General features: G+C 54.2%; 1 protein-coding gene across 1 annotated transcript in view; it reads right to left on the reverse strand.

The window, feature by feature from the left end:
* Positions 1-1,906: 1,906 nt before the first annotated feature.
* The window catches only part of Kiaa1024 (KIAA1024 ortholog), a 29,986-nt gene continuing 21,399 nt past the window's right edge, over positions 1,907-10,493 (reverse strand). Inside the window, exons 2-4 of the mRNA XM_004644459.2 lie at positions 7,102-9,431; positions 3,583-3,837; positions 1,907-2,374 (exon numbers count right to left, since the gene is read on the reverse strand). Of these exons, the coding sequence (XP_004644516.1) occupies positions 2,177-2,374; positions 3,583-3,837; positions 7,102-9,381 (2,733 nt within the window). The 5' untranslated portion in view covers positions 9,382-9,431 and the 3' untranslated portion in view covers positions 1,907-2,176. The remainder of the gene's footprint in view (positions 2,375-3,582; positions 3,838-7,101; positions 9,432-10,493) is intronic.

The following is a 10,493-nucleotide window of genomic DNA, read 5'->3' on the forward strand; positions in this document are numbered from 1 at the left end:
ACCAGGTCCGGATGCTTCCACTAGGCGGCAAGAATTGTGAGCCGAATTGTATGCACATGCTGTACTTAGGGCAAGACTATATTTCTCTGGCTACTTGCACCACATGGAAAGGGCGGAGGAAAATTCTGTAGTGCCCTCCCCTTTCCATGCTTGAGGCGGGCTTCTCCTCACCTTGGAGATAACTAGGCACGTGTCCCAGATAGGACTCTGCGGAACAGTGTCACCCACAGGCAGTGACAGAGCAGTTTGGCCCAGCCCCTAAGGGCCCCTGCTAGACGGAAATCAGATTGGGTGCAATGAGATCTGTCTTACCCTAGTGAGTATAGCTCTACATTCTGCAAAGCACTGGGGGAGGCTGGGAGGTGCCAGCCACGCTCTGCCAGCCCACTCCACGACAGGGAGCAGCGAGCAGGGTTGGTGTGGCACTGAGTCTCGCTGGTTGGAGGGGGCTAGTCACTCCCAAGGGTGCCAACTAGTACCTTCTTTGGTGTGAAAGAAACAACATTATTTGACGTACCCCATAGAAAGCAGAGCACCACAAGACTAAATCTCTGGCAACAGACAATAATATATAGATGTTTTCATTTTCAATTATAAATCCTCCACACTAAGACTTAAGCTTCAGTTACCTAATTGAAAAATCACACATAAGTGTGAAAAATAGAAATAGATAACACAAAGACCTCTAACATAAGGGCTCCTACCGATGACAGCGTCTGTCCTTTGTTAGCATCAGAACCTGCACTGACTGCCCCATAACGGGATGGTGGCTTAGATACAGGAGGCTAAGCGCTGTCTGGGATTCTTTAGGTTGAATGCTGGACTCCTATTGCTGTAAAAATTGAGATGCCTTCCAAACCACCTGCAGGAATTCATCATTCCATACAGCATGACTACCCTGTGCAAATTAACACACATCTTAACTTTGTAATCAGAAGAATTTTAGGTTGCTCGTTTCTGCCAATCGTTTTTTCTGTAACACGTAACAAGACATGAGATGCAGATGTTGGTGAGGGCTTGTTCTGCCTGGTTATTATCAAAGCACCATTCCGCACATGGAACGGGATCACCCTCTGACAAAATTACAGCAGCTTCCTGTACACTGGGAAAGCTTGTTCTCCAGTTACTTAACACAGAAGACATAAACAAAAATTAGGGACCCAGACAGATGTGTAGCTAGATAAACGATTAAATAGATGCTATTTTTTGCACTGCTGACAAGTGCCTCAGACTGTTGAGTAGGTGTTGGGTGGCTGAGAAGACCTCAGGGCCAGTATCATGTTGCTGAACGAGCTTCCAACATCTCTTAGAGCCACTGGGAAAGCCATGGAAACCATGGTCATAATGTCAGCATCCCGCTGTTGTCTCTGCTCTTCAAGGCACAAGGACAAGCTCCACACTTCAGAATAGGGCATTGATACCATTGGGACAGAGACTCAAGGTGTGGGGCCACACGCTAAAGCAGGAAAGAGGCATCCTTGGGGGTGGCTGTGACTTCTGAGACACCCCAAGTTCCACCAGCAGTGAGTGGCTGCTGCACACTTGGCCTGTTCCACAGAAAGAGCACACTTTGGACCATGCCTGGCTTGGCAAGCCCATTCCTTCTGTCCCTGGGCACAAGGAGGAAGGTCCAGCCTGCACCGGGAAGCTCTGCAGTGAGGCAGATGTGCCGCAGTGCTGAGAAGGGCAAGAAGCCCTTGGGAGAAGTCGGGTCCATGCAGGACACACCTTGGGCTGCACAGCAGTGGCTGCAGAGGGGGCAACATCCCACCCTTGTTTCCTTCTCTCCCCATCTCCTGGCGTACCCAAGGAGACATGGATTGAATAACCTCTATATAATTTATATCCACCTTAAATGCCACCCAATGGGAAGAACCCAATTAATCTTCCTTTTTTTGCTTAAAATATTCAATTTGGGTTTACTGATAGTCCATTACATTCTTTTGGTAAGAAAAGATATTGCACTTCTAGAAATGCATCAAGGGTGTAATTATGTCAAAGCTAATAGGCAGATGTCTCGCTAGAGTATATACACTCTGAATACCACCTTCAGCATCTGCAGAAAGCTTCCAGGATTTCATCTTCACTTCAGTAAACTGTGGTCACAGCTGCAAGCTTTCAAAATACAGAGGAAGACACCAGCTGCCAGTGCTGCACACAGTGCCGGCCCTCGGGCTCACGACTTCATGGTGCAGAGGGGCACAACAATGACCAGGATGACCGTGCATGCGGCTGCGGCGATCAGAGCAGCGATCTTGCAGACCTTGGCCCGCCTGAACTCAGCTTCTTTCCGTTTCAGTAGTGAGTCATAACCTGGAGTGTAAATGTCTTCCATCCAGTACTCTAAGTTATTTGGATTTAAAGATTCTTGTGTCTAGAAGCGAAGAGAAGACGTTAGAACATGATGAGTACTTGAAACCAGGTCACAGACTTTCTGACAGTTGTCACTCCTAACACACTGAGCTGTCTGCAGCTGGGGCTGGCAGTGACTGCACCAGGAAGGAAGCCCCGGCAGCTCTGGGCCCTCCACAGCTAGTACCGAGTCAGCCGCACACTGTGGATGGCCCTGGAACCCTCCATTACTCAAAATGCCATGCTGATTTGACACAGGGAGCATCAGAGGTCTCTGGTCTGTAAGCAAGCAAAACAGGGTTGGGACAAACAAGGCTGCAAACCCCAGCATGGGCAACCAAGGACAGGCTGGCCCTGATGCCGAGGAAGAATGGAATCGTCGCAAAGCACCGTGCCCCTAGCATCCTGGGGCAGACCGTTGGAAGCAAGGCCTTCACAAGACTGCAGGTCAGTTCCCGTTTCTCAGACGCTTCTGCTGCAAATCAAGGCACCTCCTAGGTAAGAAGCTCCAACAGAACATAAAATATTTTGGCTTCAAACCCCTTCCTCTGCACAGACCTCCGCCTCACGTCCTGGCCGCAAGGGCCCTCCCCACACCACCCCTCCCGAAAGCCCTCAGCAGCTGTGCCTCAAGTGTGCATGATGCTGGGTGTGAACTGGCACCACTGGTGCTGTGGCCTCGCTGCCCAGAGCCTCGCCCAAGGCTCGGACAGGTGCTTCCTGGGGGTCACGGTGATGTGGAGGCACAGGAGATGTGTGAGGGGGAGCCAGGAGCTGTGCAGCACAATCTGCACGTGTCCCAGACCCAGCCCTGCCGGCCCCCTAGCCAGAGGCATGCCCAGGTCCCCCAGGGATGGCTCTTATCTGGGTCTGCTCCATGTGGCTTGGCTCCCACAGACATGCTTATCCCACTGCTACACAGGGAGGGAGAGAGCGGCTGGCACCTCATGAAGCTGCTTGGCTCAGGTCTTGTGAGAAAGATTATAATCTGCACTTGGTCTTAATCGGGTGGCCAGCAGGCAAGTAAACAGACACAGCAAGCATCCCCGCTGCTAAGGGTTCACAAAGAGCTAAGCAGAACAGCATCCTCTTGTCGAAAGTCTGCTCTGTTCCCTGTTTCACTAAGGCTCAGCACTGCATGGCAGGGCCCAGAAGTTCAAGGGTAGGGAGTGCACTGGCCTGGGCTGCCCCGGCCACTCCTGCACCCGTGGACAGAGACAGAAGGCTCACCTGCAGGTCCAGGGCTGCCAGCTTGCTCTTGTCCCCGGCATGGCGCGCAAAATCCTCCACTGTCCAGGAGGGCTGTGCCCGCCGCACCTCCGTCAGCTCTGTCAGCCGCATGTCTGTGTACAGGGGGTTGCTCTTCATGTGGGCCTTGAGGGATGTGGGGTAGGGGTGGGGGCTGAACACCTGCTCCACAAGGAAGCCGTCCTTGGGCTGCTTGGGCAGGCGGTGCTGTGGGGGGATGTCGTACTGCCTGTCGGCCTGCAGGGGACAAAGAAGACAAGAAGCACGGCTCTCGCAGTGCCACAGGGCAGCCAGCAGCTTTGTGTCACAAGGCCCTGCTAATGCCAAGCAAGCAGCATGCAGGTGTTCAGGAGCAGACAGGGAGTAGTGTGCTGCAGGAATGCTCCGCTGTCCCCAGCAGAACAGAGGCTTCCAGCCTTGGAGCAGCACCTTCAGCCTGACCATTCATCCTGGCCACAGTACGCGGTGGGTGTCCTCAGAGTTTGAACAGGGTCACCAATGCCTCTCCTTCTGCCTTCTGGCCTCAGATCTCCATGCTTACCCCACCCCCAGCCCCCGGTTCAAGTCCTCCCTGGCCCTTAAGACCCAGATGGGGCTGCCCCATGTGTCGTCTTGGGACTGGTAGAGACCCTCAGCTAATGCGTGCCACACTGAATGGCCAATGCCCACTGCCCATCCATCTCCCGCCAGGCTGGGTGGCCCATGACTCACTCAGTTCTTGATACAAAGCCATGCCACTGTGCAGAACCCCTTCCCTCGCCATTCACTGGAGGCCTTGAAGACACAGACAGAAAGCTGGTCTATGAATCAGAGCTGCCCAACAGTAAGGGAAGGAAAAAGGAAGGGCACACGAAGACATGAGGACATGGGGGGGGGGGCAGAGGAGGAGTGCAAGGTCTTGGCAGGCACAGGCCAGCGCTCTGCTCATAGTAGTCCACTGCTGTCCCCACAGACCATGGGGCCTTCTGCAGCAACTTCAGGGACACTGGCCAGAGAGCACAGATGAACTCAGCAACAGCCCAAGAAGCGATGAGGTTCTTTCCCGCTGCTGCTCTAAGCCCCAGGGCACCCTGCAGACATTAGCAGCTGGCATCCTCCCCGCCCCACCCTTGTGCGGCTGCCACTGTGCCTGTGGCCAGCACAATAGGGGCCGGGAAGTAATGACACCCTGTGGGGCTGGCGGGCCCTGCCACCTGCGCAGAACCAGACACAGTCCTCTCCTTGCATCTTCTCTGCCACAATCCCCGCCACAGGTGTGGAGACTCAGGTCAGAGAGGTGAGAGGCCAATAGGCCGCACAGCTGCCCAGGGCTGGGCAGGACTGGTAACGCAGGGCTCCCGCTACTGTTGCTGCTGCGGCGGCGGCGGCAGCACTGAGGATTCTGTGCTGTCCCTCGCATTGCCTTATGCACACAGTGCAGGAGCTCCGATCCCTGTCTGCAGCGGCACTATCTGGACAGAGGCCAGCAGGCTCCAGAGACTCTCGGAAGAAGAGGACAGAGGGCTCAGGTCAGCAAAGAGGGACCAGAGCCACCCTTTCTTTTCTTTTTTCCTAGTGCCAACGACTGAATCCAGAGCCTTCACACTGAGCTGCACTCCCCTGCCTTTTTCAAATTTTGAGACAGAGTCTTGCCAAGGCACTACGTGGCCCAGGCTGAACTTGGACTTGGGAACCTCCTGCCTCAGCGTCCCTGAGTAGTGGAATTACAGGTGTGCACCACCACACCCAGCTGGGACTGCCATTCTTGATGGAGGAACTCTGGAGGTAGAGGGGGCCCAGACACAACATACGTGATCGGCACCACCAACTGGGTGGCAGGGGGGTAGCAGGGCTCAGGGTGGGCAGAGTATGTGGGCTGGGGGCAGAATATCTGAGGCTGTGCATCCAGGCTACGGAGTCTGACATCTTCCTGTACAGCAAAGACAGGAAGGCCAAGCAGGTGTTGAGAACAGGGCTCCTCCCCAGCAGCAGGAAGAAGCTGGGGGAGTATGAACCCAGTAGCCCCGAGCGGGGCTAGACGGGCAGGGAGCCTCAAGCCTCGGGCTGTATGATGGCCCCACAGGCGGGGATTCAATGGAAGGAGGCAGGATGCAAGGGGCATCTCAGATGGGACCACTGGGTCCAGAATCCACATGAGAGTCCCACCTGGATGCAGACAGTGGGGACCCCAGCAAAGGGGTAACAAGGAGGGGCATGGGCTTGGAACCCATGGGACAGTCCTGTGTGAGGCATGCGCGGGAGAGCAGAGGCCTTCAGTTCGCGGTGAAGGCTCAGAGTGGCCCGCGCTAGGCTCCAGTGTGGGAAGCACCAGCCTGGAGCAGGGGACAGCCACGAGGACACGGGGGCCACAAAAGGAAACCAGGTAAAAGCAGTGCACTGAGGAGGACGCCTGGTGAGGTTGTGACCTTGTTTTCGTCACACTTGAGCTTCCTGAAGAGCACACAAGTGCCCTACGTGCTGCTGTCCATGCTATGTGGGCTCCAGGAGCCTGGCCTGAGCTAGAGCAGGGACAGAGTTCAGGGACAGGGCCGGGCACCTCATCTGAGGGACAGACGTCACCCTCCAGAGGGTCAAAGACTTCAGCTTTGTGACCGCAGGATGTGTTTGGGTCAGGGAAACACATGCCGCCTTCCTGGGCTTGTCTCACTGCTCTGGACCCTGCAGCTATGCAGAACCCAGTTTTCCCAGTTGTTTTTTCCTTGGCACCATGGAAAGACACAGTCTCCTGGGCCTGAGCGGCACAGCTCTCTCCTTGCTGGGCAGCCCATGACCTTTAGAAGTGTGGCCGGTGACCTTTTAGATGGGGGCAGAGATGAGAAGAGAGACCAGCAACAGACTAGAGTGGCCAGAAGGGGCTCACCAGAGCCCAGGGGGAACAAAGGGCAGGAGCCATGGGTCCTGCTAGAATGATCCTCTGTGGCATGGGGGTGTGGGGCAGTGCAAACACCTCACACATGTGCAAAGCGCAGAACACACCACCATGCAGGGGAGGAAAACTAGAAAGGAGAGGAAGATCACAGACTACAAGCAAGCAGTTTTACATGCTGGAATGATGAGTTTTTGCTTTATTCGCCTTCTCTTCTTACCAATCAGCTATCATCTAATGAAAACACATATTCTACTTTAAAAAAGGAACATCTGGTATGTAGCAAACACACAAAATGGGCAGGTCAGCACTTCCTGCTGGCCTGCATGGTCTCAGCAGTACAGGAAGCTGTCCGTGACAGTCCCCAGCTGCCCAGCACACTGCCTTCTACGAAAGCCTCATGCCACCTGCGCTGTTGCCCAAGCACACCGTCTGCACCGAGAATCGCAGTGTGAGTCCACATGGCTGACTGACAGCTTGGCCCGGGTCACCCCGGCTTAGGGAAAGCCAGCCAGTCTAGAGATGACCAGTATAGGCAGGTCAGCCTCACTCTGGCTTAGTGCAAAGCTCTCAGCTTGGACACACACCAAGGCTGTGCTTGAGCTGTGCCAAGAGCTCAGACACAAGCGTATTACCTCTTTGGATTTCCGGTGCCAGTCCTTGGTGTCACCTGGGCTGGCATCCTTCACCTCCTCCTCGCTGGGGCCCGCGCGGCTGCTGTAGGTGATGGTGCGCCAGTCCCGGGGGGAGTTGGAGATGCTAGCAATTTTGGACTCAGTGGCGCTGTTCTCAGTCAGCGACCTGGATGAAGGCCGAGTGAACAGGCTTTTCTTTAAGGCCTTGACCCGCAGGCTCTCACTGTTGCTGCCGCTGGCATCCGAGCAGCACCACTCCGTGCTGGGCTCCAGCTTGGGTGTGTGGGTGCTGTCACGGGCATGAAACACCCTGGGGGAAGTGCTGTCATCAGATGGGGCCTCGCTGGTCAAAGAGTTCAGATCCATCTGCACATGTACCTGCTCTGGCTGCTGCATCTTCTGGTCCAGCTTGCTCAGCTTGCCCAGGACCTGGGAGATCTCCTCTCGGACGCCAGACAGTGACTCAAGCTTCCGCTCTATCTCCCCAATCCTGAGCACCAGTTTGCATACGCTGGTCTTCAGCTCCTCCTCTGAGCGGTGCAGGTTTTCAGGCCGGCTGCCCTTGTCTGCCTTGCTGTTGGGGCCCCTGCTGGTGATTCTGGTAAGGTTGCGCTCCGGGGAGCTGTCACAGTCCGACTTGTGCAGCTGAGACAGGGACCCAGTGCTATTGTAGCAGGACGACTGTATCAGCCCAGTGGAGCCACTGACGCTCATGTCGTCAAGAAACCGGAAGATGTCACTGATGTCGTCACTGACGACCTCGGAGTCCTCATCTGAGGGCTTCCCGGAGTGTCTGTCTCCGTACTTGCCCTGGGCTGCCACACATAGCTCTTTGCACGTCTTGGGCTCCAGTGTGTGCTGCTCCGTCTGCGTGCCCACACTGCTGGTGTCAGAGCTGACCTGCCGGCTGCTACAGCCGGTGCTCCTGTCCTTGAGCTTCTTCGGAGGTTCGCACTTCTCCAGGTCAATGGGGGAGGAGAGCTCCTGGGGCTTGGCTGCATAGCTGACAGGTAGAATTGGCTGTGGCTCCTTTGGCATCAAGTAAGCTGGATGCCTGTCTGGGACTGAGAAGTTGGGGGTCTGGCTGCTAGGGTTCGGGTAGTGTAGTTTCTCCTCGGAGGGATTTCTGTTGAAAAAGGACCGCTCACAGTCTGGGACCTCCTCGGCATTCAGGCTCCAGCTCTTGGCCGGCCAGGGAGTCTGCTTGGGCCTCCCCAGACAGTGCCTAGGGTCCTGGGTCCCCATCACTGGAGTGGGGCCAAAGTAGGTAGAGGCTTGGAGATCGTCTAGGCTCTCATGCTTCACCCGCCGCTTGTCGGGCACAGGGGAGTACATGGGGTTCAGATACTGGCTGTGGTAGGGCATCTCAAAGCTGTGATTGAAGAAGGGTGGCTTGTGGTGCTCCTTCCGGCCCTGGGGCTCCCTGTGCTCACCCCCTGCCTTGCTGCCTGGCCCAACCAAGCTGGGAGACACTGGCAGGAGGTTGTGAAAGTCCTCCTTGAAGATGTTCCTTTTCTGCACGCAGGACGGGACCACACAGGGCTCCTGGGCGGGGCTGAAGGTCTCCTCGTGGCCCTGGCTGATAGGCAGGGGCTCCTGGTCCGACACGGACTCGCTCTCCAGGTTCATGGGGAAGTATGTCCTCTGCATCTCGCAGGGTTGTGGACTGGCCACTGGGTAGGGTGCCAGGGCCTGCAGTCTGTCGAGGGAGGAGGCCCTGCTCTTGCCCTCCTTGCTGACACCCAGCAGGAAGTTGGGCTCGGAGGCGGGGATGAACTGTGGACAGCCCTCACGGTCCCTCTTCCGGCACCCGGCTGACTGCCGGGTGGGGTAGCCACGGCCGAAGGGCCTCTCGCTCAGCTCACAGGTCAGGGGCTCACACTCAGCCACACCGCAGACCTCTGTGTCTGACCTGCATGATTCAAAGGAGGCCCCCTTCTTGCGCACCTTGGGGCGGCCCGTGGGCAGCTTCTCCTTGGCGGCGCCCCCACTCATCTGGATCAGGTTGAATATTGTCACGATATCTGCTGCCACCATGATCTTCTTGGACTGCTGGTTGTTCACAGTGGATTTCATCTTGTCTTTGAATAACGTGGCTGGGAAGTTGGGATCGAGACAGGCGGTGTAGTAAAGCATGCTTCTCAGTTTGGTGAGCTGGGACAGATCGAAGCGGGTGCACAGAGACCTGCACAGGTCCTGGTAGGACACGGTGCTCTGCTTGCTGTCCAACTCCTCTAAGATCTTCACCAAGAAGAGTGATGTCTCCTGATTCACCTCCATGACTTAGGATTTGGAGAGTTGGCTGAGGACGCTGAAACTTCAGGTTGGCTCTACAATGATGGTATCAGAAAGAGGGGCAGGGAAGAGGGTTAGAAACGCTAGTGCACTTTTAAGTCCTGCTTGGTATACCTAAGACACATGGAGAAACACTTGCATGGCTAAAAAATGTATAAAAGACTTCACAAATGCATCATTTAGTAATTCTTTCCTCATGATCTACTTTAAAGAGGCAACCGATAACAAAACGACGCATGGAGATGCCCACCACAATGAGGTGCAGAATGACAAAGAAGAAATGCTGCGACAGCCACTCAGCAAAGAAAACATCAGTAGAACAAACCCTAAATGACACTAGTGAGCATCCCTCTAGCAAAGCATGGCTCCTCACTATGACAGAATGGACTACCTGGACACACAGGGGCACCAGGAAGCAGTCACACGGGAGAGGAGCTGGAGTCCCAGGCCACACACCATGTGGACCACATGGTTCTACTGCACAGACTTCTGGGAAACATCGCCACGAACAGGAGATGGGAAGAGAAACTGACCAACAAAGGGCACGGAGGAATTTTCCAGAATAATGGATCTATTCCATGCTTTGGTCATGGGAGTGGTCATATGACCATGCATTTGTTGAAACTAATGGAACTGTGCACTGCAAAGTGTGAATTTCACTGTATACAAATAATATTGTGACTCCAAAGTTCCATAAAAAATTTTTGGCAAAAGAAAACTGTAATACAATACTGAGTAAAAAATACAAAAATAAATCTGCAGGTTAAAGATTTTAAAGCCTATTACAAATTATTGGAAACAGCAAAGAAAGGTTTATAGTGTTTACATTTAGATTTTTAAATATGGACTTTTTTCTGGATTAGGAATCTCTTTTCCCAAAATTTCATGGTACAAATTTTTAAAGATAAGGCAAGCTTGAAAATATGTTATAGTGAATACCTGTGTACCCGCCATCTGGATTAACATTTCACCACATTTCCTTGATCTCCTATCTATCAGCTTTCCATCATCAATCCATTTTACTTTTTATGCATTTCCAAGTAGATTGAAGGCATCTATCACTCATTCAAGTTCAACTGTTTTTTTTTTGGGGGGGG

This window comes from Octodon degus, unplaced genomic scaffold (genome assembly GCF_000260255.1).
Source record: "Octodon degus isolate 3935 unplaced genomic scaffold, OctDeg1.0 scaffold00199, whole genome shotgun sequence".
Classification (NCBI taxonomy): Eukaryota; Metazoa; Chordata; class Mammalia; order Rodentia; family Octodontidae; genus Octodon; species Octodon degus.